General features: G+C 52.3%; 2 protein-coding genes across 2 annotated transcripts; one reads left to right on the top strand and one right to left on the bottom strand.

Moving 5' to 3' along the window:
* CXHXorf65 (chromosome X CXorf65 homolog) lies at positions 498-3593 on the top strand. Its single transcript, XM_021079844.1, is given in 6 exon segments — positions 498-838; positions 1020-1154; positions 1745-1813; positions 2267-2373; positions 2599-2718; positions 3549-3593. Coding segments are annotated over 6 exon segments (696 nt in total). The 5' UTR covers positions 498-618.
* On the bottom strand, positions 3191-11019 carry FOXO4 (forkhead box O4). Its single transcript, XM_003135172.4, has 3 exons — positions 10081-11019; positions 4996-6061; positions 3191-4647 (listed from the first exon to the last, which is right to left on the bottom strand). The coding sequence occupies exons 1-3, from the start codon at positions 10543-10545 to the stop codon at positions 4640-4642; spliced, it is 1539 nt and encodes a 512-aa protein (XP_003135220.1). The 5' UTR covers positions 10546-11019; the 3' UTR covers positions 3191-4639.

Below are 13975 nucleotides of genomic sequence, written 5' to 3'. Positions count from 1 at the left end.
GCATGTCTGTTGTTGGAGCGGGCAGCAAGGGAAACAAGGGAAACGGGGTGGGGGTGTGTGCAATGAGGGTGGGAGGCGTGGTGCCCTCGGGGAGGTGGTGGGAAAAAGGAGCCATGAGCTCATGCAGTTCATGGAGGCAGTAGTACTACAAATTAACTAGAAAAAAGTCCTATTCCAGAAACGTATATTGCTCTAGGTGTCCTGCACTCCTCCTGGGGGCCAGTTTAGAGTTAGATTTCCCGTGTTGCCCTCATTTTCTTTTCTGTTGTTGTTGTTGCAGTCACTTTCAATAAAACTTTTATAGACCGTCCCCCATCCAAGTTCTTCTCCCCTTAGCCTTACTCCACCTTCTGCCATGCAGACCACTTCTGACCTCATAATACCTCTACTGCAGCCTCGGGCCCCACCCCTAGGGATGCTGGTTATCCACAGCTGCCAAAAGCTCTCTCCTGTCTGCCTGGTCTGGGCCTCCTCAGCCAATGTAGTCCATCTGCCTCTCCAGTGCTTCCCCCTCCACCAACCTTATGGACCCACTTAGCCCCCCAAGACCTCTAGAATACGCTCCTTTGGCCATGACTCATCAAGACTCTCTCTGAAGAGTGGGAAGAACTTGAGAGCATGTTCATCTTTATCAAACATGGAGGTGAGGGGTCTCACAGAGCTGTAGGGCTGGGGATGTTTGAGGGCAGTGGAGTTCACAGGGATGGTATAACTAGGGAAGGGCCACATGCCCCATCCCATCTCTTCTCAGATAATCAGCAGTTTCTGGCCAATATTAATTGTTCTGTCCTCCTGTTGCTGCATTATGTCCGCCGTAAAATGGGGCTGCCTAAAACAGGTGAGGAGACTGGGGAGGGCACTAAGGGCCAAGGGTCAGAAGTAGTAGGGTAATCTGTGGCCCCTGAGTCCCCCTGCTGGCCAGAAGAGAGCTCCAACCCATTCTGGGTAGGATCACTGGGCCCTTCTGCTCCCACTCTCCTTCCTTAGGCTGCCCCAATTACCTTGTGGCCTCCCTCCAGACACCATCGATTTGTGTGATGAAACGGGGACAATGAAGTTGTTTTTCCTGACGAAGACCCCCGGAGACTATGCCAACAAATTACTTACACCTCGAAGCACCTACTTCGTTTGTAAGGTGGAGCGTGGGGCACCAGGTAGAGGCTTGGGAGCATTCCCCAGAGATAAAGCAAGGCCCTAAAGGTGGACTGTGAATTTATCCTTCAAATAGGGCCCCCGAAATCAGATCGAAATTGACCATCTCGGGTCAGCCTAAGAAAGAGCACTGCCACTGGAGTTCCCGTCGTGGCCCGGCGGAAACAAATCCAACTAGGGACCATGAGACTGGGGGTTCAATACCTGGCCTTGCTCAGTGGGTTAAGGATCCGGTGTTGCCACGAGCTGTGATGTAGGTCGCGGATGCGCCTCAGATCCCGTGTTGCTGTGGTTGTGGCGTAGGCTGGCGGCTACAGCTCTGATTCAACCCCTAGCCTGGGAACCTCCATATGCTGCAGGTGCAGACCTAAAAAGCAAAAAAAAAAAAAAAAAAGGAAAGAAAGAACACTGCCTCTATGACAACGGGTAGGTTAGCACATCCTATGTCCCCCAACCTAGGGATGGACCTGAGGGGAGGAAATAAGGTACATCAGCTCAAGGTGGTTGAGTAGTATAGTCCTGAAATCTTGGGCTTTGGAAGGGTAGAGATTGGGTGGAAGGGGCTGGGGATAGTACACTGCTGTGTTCACAGGAACTCGACTTGAAAATGCCTATAGGGCTTTTGTGCCCCTCCTGAAGAATCCAGAACCTGAGATAATTGGTAAGGAGCATGATGGAGAAGGGGGGAACATGGAGGTGACTGTACACAGCTGGGTGGTGGAGGATATAGAGTGGGATTGGTGTACTATGGTAGGTAGGATCACCGGATCCCAGAAAAGGGGGAATAGGGTCTAGATCCACTTCAGGAGGGATGTTTAACTCAAAGCAGGTGGAGTGTGTGCATGTGTGTCACTCATGCCTTGTTGCCCTTTCTCAGTCATCGCCTTGGTACATCTGCCTATCACCACCACATCATTTCCATCTTTTCCTTCATCCTTTCCTCTTGGAAAAATTCCCACTGAAAAGAGCAAAGCTTAGGCACCTTCAGGTCACTCCTCAGCCTAGGTTTAGGCCTGGGTACTCCAAGTGATCGTTTGAATGATGGGAGGGACAGGATGGGTAGGTAAGGTCTGTAGCCCTCAAGAGGTTGGAGGTGCCTTTTCCTGGTTCCTAGAGAACTTGCGTACACAATGTGACATCCTGGAGAGGAATCGAGTGAAAATGCTTAGAAGCCAAGAAGCCAAGAAAGTCGTTCCAATTGACTCCTCTGCAAACCTCCCAGTAAGACTTCCCAAACATGGTCTGTCCCAGCAACCTCCTTTCCCCACCAGCCAACCCAACGAAGGCTCCTCCACCCCAGCCCTCCGGGATGAATTTCCTTTCCAAATTCAACATCCATGCCCAAGACCTGCCTCTAACCTCTTTTGTTCTGCCTTCGGTCCTAGTTTGTAGAAAGCTTCCCTGCAGGGGCCTCTTTATTTACTTACTGACCCTGTCCCTTTCCAGTACAAATCATCGGGACGATCAGACGAAGAGGGGCCCACTCGCAGGGGTCCGCTCTTTAGGACCAGAGCGGACTTTCTCAGTAGGAGAGACAAACATCGCTAACAAAATAAAAGTGACCAAGTGAGAGCAGCAATACCAGGTATGAAATTACTAAATTACTGGCATTAAATGTATGGTTCCTTTTTTCAAGAAGGACTTCTCCCACTATCTGCACCTAGGCTGAAGTCTGTCCCAGGCACACTGGAGGCGCTGAGGGTGGGTAGGAGGAGCAGGAGAGGGCAGGGGCAAGCTTATGGGTGGGGGTGAGGAAAGACTTCGAAGTCTAGTACAATAAGCCTTTGAGGGACAGGGTAGGGGGTGGGGTCTTCTCCAACCAAACTACCTCCCCTTGGGAGGCCTATCAGAGCCTGCCTACTCTTGCTGGGGTTAGGTGACTGATGGGCATCTTCCCTCCCCCCACCGCACTCCACCAAGTCCCAGGCTGAAATTCCCCCACCTCCCCCCACGCTGCTGGTCTGCCTCTGGGCAGTCCCTACCCCCCCCCCCACCTTCGTCGTTATCCGAGGGGAACAACGAGGCAGCAGAAACCAGAGCTGGTTATAGGCATTTATTGAATTTATTCATTTATTGATTTGACACACTTCCCCACTCCAATCTAGCACATGATACAATCTGGGTAGGCCAGGCGCTGACACAGGAAATGATGGGAACCCACAGCAGGGGTGGGGGAGGGGACAGAGCAAAGGGGACTGGGGGAGGGGCTGCTTTGGGGGCTGGGGTGGAGAAGGAGCCCCAGATGGCCTCCCTAGCAGGTGCTAGTAAACCTGATCCACATTCCCCTCCATCCCTGCTCATTTCCCAGACCCTCAGCCAAGCTCCCCAGCTCCCCCTTCCCTATTCCGCCCCTCCCCCTGCCTGCCACGGCACACGCTTCCACATAACCCCTGCAGTCAGGCAAGGGGAAGAAGGGCAGGGACAGCTGTCTGGGGCCTTGAACAGGGAGGTCTCTGTGCCTAACTTTACCACCCTAAATCCTTCCCTCTTTCTCTTCTCCCCCCTCCTACCCCCTTCCCAGGCCACAAACTCAGTCCAGGCCCTCCATGTGCTCTCCCACCATAGCACTGACCCACAGGGGGAGACAGGAGAGTGTGGCTGCGCTGCAACACCGCACACTCCCAGGCACAAGGTGACAGAATGAGAGGGGACCTGGCTTAGCTTTTCCTTAGGGAAACTCCAAGCTAGTTCCGCGCAGACCTTATTCTAGACCTGGTCCCTCTGGGAGCTCTTCCTCTTGCTCCTTGCTCTCTGCTGGCCTGGAGTTCTCTCCCCAACTTCCCCCATGTTTCCCGGAGTAATGTCTGTAGTGTTTGCATCAGGTCACTCTGACACAGCCTTCCATCGCTAGCACCTTGCCACTGTTAAAAATCTCTATATTTGTGTTTATATTTCTTTAAAAGTTTATAAAAAGCCTTTCTGTTATCTGTAGCCTTCCAGGGGTGATTTGGCCTGGTGAGCCACTCCAGTGCTCAGACCCTGGCCCTTCCAGGTTCCCACTCCCCTCCCACCACAATCCCACACCAATGGCCAGAGGGGCCACTGCATAAAAATCCCAGGCTCAATCCAGCCTGGACCAGCTCAGATAAGACTCTACAAAAAGTCCTGCTCCCAAAGGCAGGGGTAAGGCCACTGGTGACTTCACATTTCCAACAGCACTGCCCGCCCCTGCTACACAACTTATGGGGTGGGAAGGGGGGTGGGGGGAGCCAAGGATGGCTCCTGAGAGGGGGGGAGCCTTACCCCCTAATTGGCACAGTGAGAATAAACCCTCTCCCTCTCCCTCTCCCCCTCCCTTTTCCCTCCCCCTATAGTTCCCATATGGGGCAGATTTATCTTTATGATTTCCTCAACATCCAGGTGAGCAGACCCTACCCTAGTTCTAAAGCAGGGTCCCAAATTCCTGGGGGAGGGGTCAAGGGCAAAGAGTGGATATGGGCACGCCTGACTCATCTCTGAAGCAAGGAATAAAGCTTCCAGCCATGGCTCAGGGATCTGTGGGAAGAAAAATTGGAGGATAAGGTAAGATGCGCAATCTGGAACACGACAACTTCCCACCATCAAGGTCCATACTGAGGACAACAGAGACAGCTCCTCTCCCACCCCCCAGCTTCTCCCGTGCTGCCTTGTAAGGGGTGCTGAGAGCGCTGCTGCAGTGGGGCCTGGAGGTCCTGTCTGGAAACAATGCCACTCTAATAGGATATCTTCCCTCCAACTCCCAGGGAGCTCCAGCTATCCCTTGTTCTAAATCTCCCCCTTGCCCGATCATAGGACTAGCTCAACACCTAGGAGTGGGCAGAGGTTGTGAGGTGCTACCATGATTGGGGGGTGTGGGGGGTGTACCTGGCTCAAAGTTGAAGTCCAGTCCTTCGCCTCCATCCATGAGGTCACTGATGATGTTATCCATGTCACACTCCAGGTTTTCCATATACATATCAAGATCGAGATCCTGAGGCATTCGATCTTGGCTTGGCGCTTCAGCAGGGGGTGTAAGCACAGAAGCCCCCAGGGGCTTGGGGACAGGAGCACCGGCCATGACTGGAGGCGGTGCTGGCGCCATCATCGGAAGGGTGGGAACCAGACTGCTGGGCCCTGGAGCCTCTAGGGGCTTAGGACCTAGGCCGCCCCCTGTGCCTAGCTTACTGGAGGAGGGTATGCTCCCCAGCAACAGAAGTGTTGGAGCCTGGGACAGAATGGGATCTACCTGGGTCATGAGGACATCAGCAGGGGGTGGTGGTGTATCAGAGGTGAGCAGAGCCTCCAGAGACTGGGAGCTGGAGAAGCACCCTTCTCCTGCTGACAGGGACCCCTCTGCTGGGCTGAAGAGGGAGGTGCTGTAGGTGTGTAAGGGGCCCGAAACCCCAGGATGCTGCAAAGAGAAGCCAGAGAGGCTGCTCCGAGGCAGCAGAGAATGGGGAGATGTGAGATTGAGCCCATCTAACAGCTCTAGATCTTCTTTTAGGGTGGGAGGGACACCCCCTGCATAGCCGCTGGCTGTGGATGGCATTTCCTCTTCCGCCAGCACCTCAGGCTCTGGCCCCCTAGGGGAGGGCCGGGTGCTGACAGTGCTAGCATTTGAACTGCTTCGTGGACGGAAGGTGCTCCATACATCGGCTTCCTCTCGGTTTCGAGAGCAAGGGCTGCCTGACCACTTGGCAAAGTGGCCAACGGGGCTCCTGGGAGTGGCACTTTCGGGTGGAGCTGGTAGCACAGCTGGTTTCTTCTTGGGGGCTTTGCTGCGGCCCCGGAGCAGCTTGCTGCTGCTATCCATGGAGGCTGCCCGGCGGCGGGGCGCCTTGCCGCTCTTGCCTCCCTCCGGATTCAGCATCCACCAAGAGCTCTTGCCGGTAGCCTCGTTGTGAACCTTGATGAACTTGCTGTGCAGGGACAGGTTGTGGCGGATCGAGTTCTGGAAGGGACAGAGGCAACAAGAAAGGGAGGTCAGTGGCCAGCAGTCCAGTCTAAAAGGATACCGTGACACAGCAGAGACTCAAAAGCTAGTCAAATCTGGCGGGGGGGGGGGACAAAGGTAGGGGAGGTGGCAGGGGAGGAGACTGCACACAGTTCCCACCCGAAGTCAAGCTGCTTACCTCTGTTCCAGATCTTTCTACACAGGGGCTGGGAGACAACCTGAGCGACAACCTACTCAGAGGGCACTATGCCACCCTTCTTCTGATAAAGCTCCCCTGAGCTCTACTCCTCCCAAGTCTCTGGGGGCTATCTGGGGCTGATGGGTGTTGCAAAGACATGCTCCTTGTTCAGCAAGAACTAGGCTCAAGTGGGAAAGAGCATTCCACAGCTCCGCCTCTTTCCTTGAGTGCAGCTTTGGGTGGAGTGTACAGGACAGTGGTGCAACAGCAGCCCAAGACTGACCCACCCTGTCCTGAGCCAGTCCTCTGAACAGGCTGAGGGGCCGGAACCTCAGCATGGCTGGTGCTCCATTCCGCACGGATTTCTTTCTTTTCTTTTCTCTCTCTCTCTCTCTTTCTTCCTTCCTTCCTTTTTTTTTTTTTTTTTTTTGTCTTTTGTCTTTTGTTGTTGTTGTTGTTGCTATTTCTTGGGCCGCTCCCGCGGCATATGGAGGTTCCCAGGCTAGGGGTTGAATCGGAGCTGTAGCCACCGGCCTACGCTAGAGCCACAGCAACGCGGGATCCGAGCCGCATCTGCAACCTACACCACAGCTCACGGCAACGCCGGATCCTTAACCCACTGAGCAAGGGCAGGGACCGAACCCGCAACCTCATGGTTCCTAGTCGGATTCGTTAACCACTGCGCCACGACGGGAACTCCCTTCCTTCCTTTTCTGATTTCTCCCAATTCTTGGACACACAACCTCCACTACATTCAGGCCAAGCTTCTTCCTGTGCCTCAAATAGACAAGGCACATCCCTCCTGCCCTCCTTGTCGGGGGAAGGATCTCCCCTCTCTAAATTATACTAGCTCATCAAGACCAAGCTTAAGTCCCCTCTCTTTTCTAAAGTCATTGCATGACTTCTGCAGCCAAATTTCTTGTATGGTATTTTGAATCTGTTCCATGCAATCTGTTTTACTCCGTCTATATTGTTTCATGTAATTTATCTTATCAAGTGTCAACACCAGGACACAGATCACACTATCCAGGATGGCAGCCCCCAGCAGTGCCCCCCTCAGAGTGCCAAGATCCCAGTACATAATCAATATTTGTTGCCTGATCGGTGGGTGGCCCCCAGGTGATGGATGGTGAATCTCCCCTTGAGGCTCCGTCAGCTCTTGAGTGCCTTGGGTATTAGAAGCTGTGTTCTTCCTTCCTCCCTCGCTGCTGATATTCTGCTAGAGATAAGTTTTTTTCCAAGGACCCAGGGAGGTGAGATTACCAGCTTCTTGAGCTTCAAGAGCAGCCTATTCTATTGGTTGCTGCAGGCTAGTTACACCAGGTATCTCCCCCCACCCCAAGAACCTCCCTTCTCTTTTCTACCTCCTTTTCCCCATTTCTCCTCAGGAATTTGTGCATAGGATCTCCAACCTTAGGGGCAATTGACCTCCCACATGAAGTTCTTTAGTGTTTAGAAACGTGGGAGGAGCCCAGAAGGGTTTGGAGCAACTAGGTGGCTGAGGCTATGGACAGCCAGAAATCACTTCATGGGTTTCAGACTGGTGCTATAGATAAAGAGACCCTTTGCCTGGGGAAAGATGCTTCAGTAGTCCTTTGCTCCAGGGTTCTTTAGCCAAAGAACTCCTTGTTCCCCTGGGACCCTGTAGTAATGGCTTTCCAACTACTCTGGCTGCATTAATAGTTTTGGTTCCTTCAAGGAATCACACTTGTCCATTCAGCCTGGGCTCTTAGTAACTGAGAACCACGGTGACTTCTGCCACCATGATTCCCTCGCCCCTGCCCCTTTCATCCTCCAACTCTAGGTCTACTGAGAAGGCTCATTCCTTTCCCTGCTATTTAGTACCCATGAGGCCCATTTGTTCATCCTTTCTTCTTCTTCTTCTTTTTCTTTTTTTTTCGTCTTTTTGCCTTTTCTAGGGCTGCTCCCACGGCATATGGAGATTCCCAGGCTAGGGGTCAAATCGGAGCTGTAGCCACTGGCCTACGCCACAGCCACAGCAATTCGGGATCCGAGCCGCATCTGCAACCTACACCACAGCTCACGGCAACGCCGGATACTTAACCCGCTGAGCAAGGCCAGGGATCGAACCCGCAACCTCATGGTTCCTAGTTGGATTCGTTAACCACTGAGCCACGATGGGACTTCCCATCCTTTCTTCTTTAGGCCTTGGAACTAGTACATGGTACAGCCACCTTCCTGGAGAGGTCAGCTCCCTAGAAGCCTGTTGTTCTTGCCTGTTGGAAAGGGGGGGCAGGTGTGACTGCTAACTGCTCCCCTAGCCGCCTAAACTAAGCCTTCTTGTTCTAGGTGAGTGCCGCCCCCTGGTGGGGTGGTAGTAACCTTGGCACATCACCAGGGAAGCCAATTTAGGCTTGAGGCCTCCCCCCTTGGAGTAGGGTGGAGGTGGGGAGTGAGAGGTGAGAGACTTGGGGGCCCCAGATTTGGCCTTGCCATCATTCCATGGCAGCATGTATTAGCAGAAAGGGCATACGATTTACAGTTAGACCTGAGTTCAAATCTTCATTCTATCGATTTTGGCAAGTTTCCCAACCTTGCTTTACTTTTGTTTCCTAATATGTAAAACGTGGAATCTCAGAATCGCTGTGAAGATGAATACAATTTAAAAAACTCAACTACTTTTTTTTTAAACTCAATTACTTTGTAAACTGAGAAACCCCATATAAGTGGGACTACACTCCCACAGCAAAAAACTAGCAACTCATAGTTATTTCTTCTACCCTGGAAAACAAACCTAAGGGAAAAGAAAAAACAGCTGTGTAGGCTGGGTCCAAGGAGGGGAGCTCTTTATGAGCTGAGACTCGTGTGGCAGTCTACCCAGAAATAGTGCCAAGGGTCTCAGTCAGCTGTCCTGCTTTCTGTTCTGCCCAACCCCTAGGGATACTGTAGATCTGCTCCCTTGATCTCTTCTACCTAGAAGACCCTCTGCTCATTCAACCCTCTGTATTTCCTTGCATCCCGATCTCACCACTTATGGGGGTACAAGACGTCAATAGGAATTGAAGCTCCCCTGTTTCGTGATTAGAGTCCCATGTTTCTCAGGACAAGCTTTTAGAGCATCTAGTGAGACGGTCCCTCAGCGTTTCTTCATGCAAAGCCAATGGAACTCCCAACCTTGTGCTCTAAAGTCAGAGCCTTATCTCTCTATTTTTTCCCCTCGAATATTCCTCAAGAGTGAATGAAAACTTCCCCCACAACTTGGACAGCCCCTTACTAGGCAGAGTTTCCTGGCATTATATAGGGTAAACTGAAGCAGCCTCCTCCTTTCTCTTAGTGCGAAAGATCCGCTACGTCACCCCATGGATACCACTCTTTTTACCTTTTGCCACTTCACTCCATCTTCTTGGGTAGCAGAGTTCTAGAACAGTGCTTCTACCCTGAGGTATTCGGAGGCAAGCAGGGAATCCAAGCAATCCCACAGGAATGGGAGAAAAGGTGTAGGGGTGGGAGGTGGAGGAGGAGGGAAGGCTAGGTTCCTGTGGGGAATCCACACAGTTCCTGCTGTACATAGGATAAAGACTTCTCTGTGGGGATAAGTGTTTGGGGCAGCCCAAGCCAAAGTGCTGGGAGTGTTGAGCAGTGAGCAGAGAATTCAATTTTTCTCCAGGACAAGGACAGTGTCTTATTCATCTGTGATCCTCCAGCATCAAGCACCGAGCAGCATATACTATGTCCTAAGTAAATGTTTGTCTAATTGAGGAGGGAAGGTGGATCTCTGGGGTGGAGGTGTAAAAGGGGCCCCAGAGTAGTAGCAAGGAGACTGGGGGACCCAGGGGCAGACAGGTATTGGGATGGAGGTAGGGGGGTTCATAGTTACCTTCCATCCTGCTGAGCTGTTGCTGTCCCCCTTGTCCTTGAAGTAGGGCACGGTGCGGACCATCCACTCATAGATCTGGGCGAGTGTCAGTCGCTTCTCGGGGGCGCTTTCAATGGCCTGGCTGATGAGTTCTGCATATGACTGATTTCCCCAGGCATTCCGGCGGGAGCCTCCCTTCCGAGGACCTGTTACAGCCCCCAGGATCCCGGGCTGGGGGCCCCCTGCCGGGTCTGGGAGCCGGTTGGGCAACAGGGTCGGCTGGGAGCGCCCCTCCGAGCGCCCCTCCGGGTGTACCTTCTCTCCCAGACCTGACTCCACCTCGGGCGGCTCGGGCGGCTCGGGAGCGAGCTCTGGTCGGGGAAGGGGCCAGGTGCAGGAGCGGGGACGGCTCTGGGGTTCGAAGTCGGGATCGAGGTCTACGGTCGCGGCAGCCTGTCTGGCTGAATTCTCATTCCCTGGATCCATACGTGGAGCTGGACCTCCGCCGCTCAGCGTTCAGAGGAGCCTGCCACAGTCCCTTGCGATGCCTCCCCCCAGGGGGGAAGCACCGAGGGCCAGGAGGCACATTCCTGCCAGTCCTCAGAAAGTCTCGAACTTCCCCCTCACCCCTGGACGCTAGCCCCTAAGCTGTCCCTTCCACACAGTTAGTTGTCTGATCCTCTCCTCCACTACAGCAGCCTGCAGCCTCGGAGCTGTGAGCTCCGAGACACCACCTGTAACCACCGCCTAGCGAAGGCACTTTTTCCCCAACCTCTCACTCAGCTTCCTGCTCTTTTAAATCTGAGGCACCGTATCCCCTCACATATCGCACTCCCATCACAGAACGTCTCCTAAGCCGTAGTTCCCTCCCCCTTTTAAGTTGCTGCCCCCCGGACACTCCTCCCGAATTTCCTCCACCCGGATCGCTGCCCTCCCCCACGCCCCGCTCCCCCGCGTCACTTGCCCCTCCCCTGACTCCCCCACCCCCCGCCTCTTTCCTCCCCCCCAACTCTTAATCCGGTCCACGTCCCGGCGGCCCCAGGCTCTCGAATTCCCGCACCAATCCCCCTATCAACCCCCCCCACCCCCCGCCCCCCGGGTTTCCCTTTTGTTTTGCTCCAAGCAGCGGCCCCCGCCTGACGTCTCTGTTTACCACTCGCCGGGGCAGCCATCTGCGCACGCGCCTGGAGAGTCGGTTGGGAAACCGAGTTCTCTAGTCGTGCCACCCTGGTCGGGCTTGGGGACTACATCTCCCGTCCTACTTCGCGGCTAGGAGCCCGATAAGGGTGGCAGGAGAGCTGCGTGGCAGGATATAGAGAGAGGGAACATTAATTATTAGAGGTCGTCGCGGACTTTTTCTTTTCTTTAAAAATCATTTTCCTCCTCCCCGCACCCCGCCCCCTCCCCCGTCCTCCCTGTGATTCGGGGATCGCCTAGATGACCGTGTGAGGAGATGCTAGAAGAGGGCAAAAAGAAAGAATGCGGTCCCTGCAAGAGGCAAGAAGTAAAGAACTGGCTAGTAAATAGGCTGTTGTCGCGTTGAGGAGTTGGGTGCAGGGTTTGGGGCACATAAACAAATGGATAGCTGATGATAGTGTCTCCCCCACCACCCTCAACTCCCCATACGCAGTTCTCACAGATAGTGCGGTTGCTGACCAATCAGTTTTCTCCACTGGCTCTTCTGGCCTTTCCTCAAATATTGATGTTCTCCAGGTTCCCATCTTCGGCGGCTTCACTTCTCATTCAACAGGTTCCAAACAGAACGCATTATCTGTTCCTGCACCCACACCCCCAATCCTCTGGATATCTTATCTCAGAATTTGGTTAATGGTTGTCCTAATCTATCCAGTCTCCTAAACTAGATTTACCCTTCGTCTTTTCATCTCCGTAACCTCCCACGTCCAAATCCCAGTTCAAGATCTTACTTATCACGGGACTAAATTGCAGCAACGTCTTAATCGGGGCCCCCCACCATGAATCTCTTCCCAACTGCGGTTTATGTTCTGTGCTGTCAACAAAGTAACTTTTCTGAGAAATATTTCTGGTAATAACAACTAAAATTTATGGAGCATTTATTCCGTGCCAGGTACTGTGCTGATTGCTTTATGTACATTAGCTCCTTTACTCTTCAAATCAACCCTATGAGATAGGGTACCACTGTTATCCCCATTTTACAGACAAAGGTACTAAATCTTATTTAGTGACTTGCCCAAAGTCATACAGGAGAGGCTGGAGAACTGGGATATCACTTATATGTGATCAGAGTGTTTTCCTGCTTAAAACTTACTTTCATTTTCCCCATTGCCAATGTGATAAAGCTCAAACTCCTTAGCAAGACAAGCAGGTCTCTTCAGATTCAGGCCTTTGCCGGTCTCTCCTGCTAGCTCTTTCACCAGGCACATTAAGTTTGGACCAGTCCAAGTTTCACACTATTTCCTGGAAATATTGTACATCCCCTTCATACCTTTCCTTCCACATCCTGGGATGTCCTCCTTCTCATCATCCCTTCCCCAAGTCACTTATTCTGGAAAACTCCTATTCAGTCTTCCCTGTCCCCCTCAGGTACAATTCTCCCTTTTCTGCATTCCCAAGCATTTTGTGCAGGCTTACTTTATATAGCATGGACCATACTGTATTATAATTATTTGCCTATGTGTATGTCTCTTTCACTAAACTGTGAACTCCTTGACGGCAGAGACTAGGTTTCTGTAGCTCTGTGATCCCACATAGTAGACATTCAATAAGTGTTGGTTGAACGAGTGGGATCAGGAATCAAGTGACATTGCACTGGTACATTTGGCAACTTTTCTTTTTGTCTTTTTTTAGGGCCGCACCCGTGGCATTTGGAGGTTCCCAGGCTAGGGGTCTAATCAGAGCTACAGCTGCTGGCCTATGGCACAGCCACAGCAATGCCAGATCTGAGCCGCATCTTCGACCTACATTGCAGCTCATGGCAACGCAGGATCCTTAACCCACTGAGCAGGGCCAGGAATCTAAACTGCAACCTCATGGTTCCTAGTAGGATTCGTTTCTGCTGTGCCATGACAGGAACTCCGCATTTGGCAACTTTTTAATAAATGTATCATATTTATTTTCTGCCTGGTCATATCCAATTTTTCCTGTTAGACAGCAAGCTCCTAGGCACAAGGACTATAATTTAACTTGTCTGTATAGTGTCTAGCATTATAGCATTAGCAGTGTTGCTTGATACATGCTCCGTGGTGACCAGGCCTTCCTCCTGTCAAGGTTGTAGGACCATACAACCTGGGATTCTTGAGAGGTGGCGGTTATTGGCCCTTCGCAGTGATATAAGTCTGCTCATGGTAACATAACCTCCTTGATTCTACATAGTCCTGCCTCCTTCTACTCCAACATACATCTATCACGTACAGGGTAAACAGAAGACCATGTATTCCTACCTGAGGTCCAGACTAGAGAGATGGGAGACAGTTGCTCACAATGCCTGTGAACATTTCCTGCCTACACCTCTTTCAGCACAGGCCTGGAGGACACAGTAAGTGCTGCATGGGCAGTGGATTTGGTAGAGGAGAGAGCCCAGTGGGCACTAGGTCCCAAGGAGCTCTCTTCCAACTGAAACAGGTGTGGTGGCAGGTCCTATAGAGCTGCTGAGGCAGGAAAATGGCAGGGTAGGGCAGGCACCTGTCCTGGCTTGCATCGTCTCCCTTTGTGCATGTGTTTGAAGAGGTCCACGTCTCCACCAACTCATGTCCATCACCTTAAATTTCCAATTCAAAGCTTGAAACTTACATGCTCTTGGAAATTTTCCCTAACTGGCCCCAACCTGACAGGTCACTTAACAACTTTGCCTCTCCTGAACCTCTATGAACCCAGTCTGTATTCTTTCATTTTGTGCTTATGGTTATATGGCTTTTCGTTTCATGAGGGCCTGTTGTCT

The sequence above is a fragment of the Sus scrofa genome, chromosome X (genome assembly GCF_000003025.6).
Source record: "Sus scrofa isolate TJ Tabasco breed Duroc chromosome X, Sscrofa11.1, whole genome shotgun sequence".
Classification (NCBI taxonomy): domain Eukaryota; kingdom Metazoa; phylum Chordata; class Mammalia; order Artiodactyla; family Suidae; genus Sus; species Sus scrofa.
This window is presented reverse-complemented; position numbering and strand designations above follow the sequence as displayed.

What these genes read in the sequence shown, in the direction of transcription:
- FOXO4 (XM_003135172.4), bottom strand. Translation starts at nt 10,545, where the DNA reads ATGGATCCAGGGAATGAGAATTCAGCCAGACAGGCTGCCGCGACCGTA. An exon ending in ACAGCTCAGCAGGATGGAAG is followed by an intron (nt 6,062 to 10,080) that starts GTAACTATGAAC and finishes TGTCCCTTCCAG; the next exon opens with AACTCGATCCGCCACAACCT.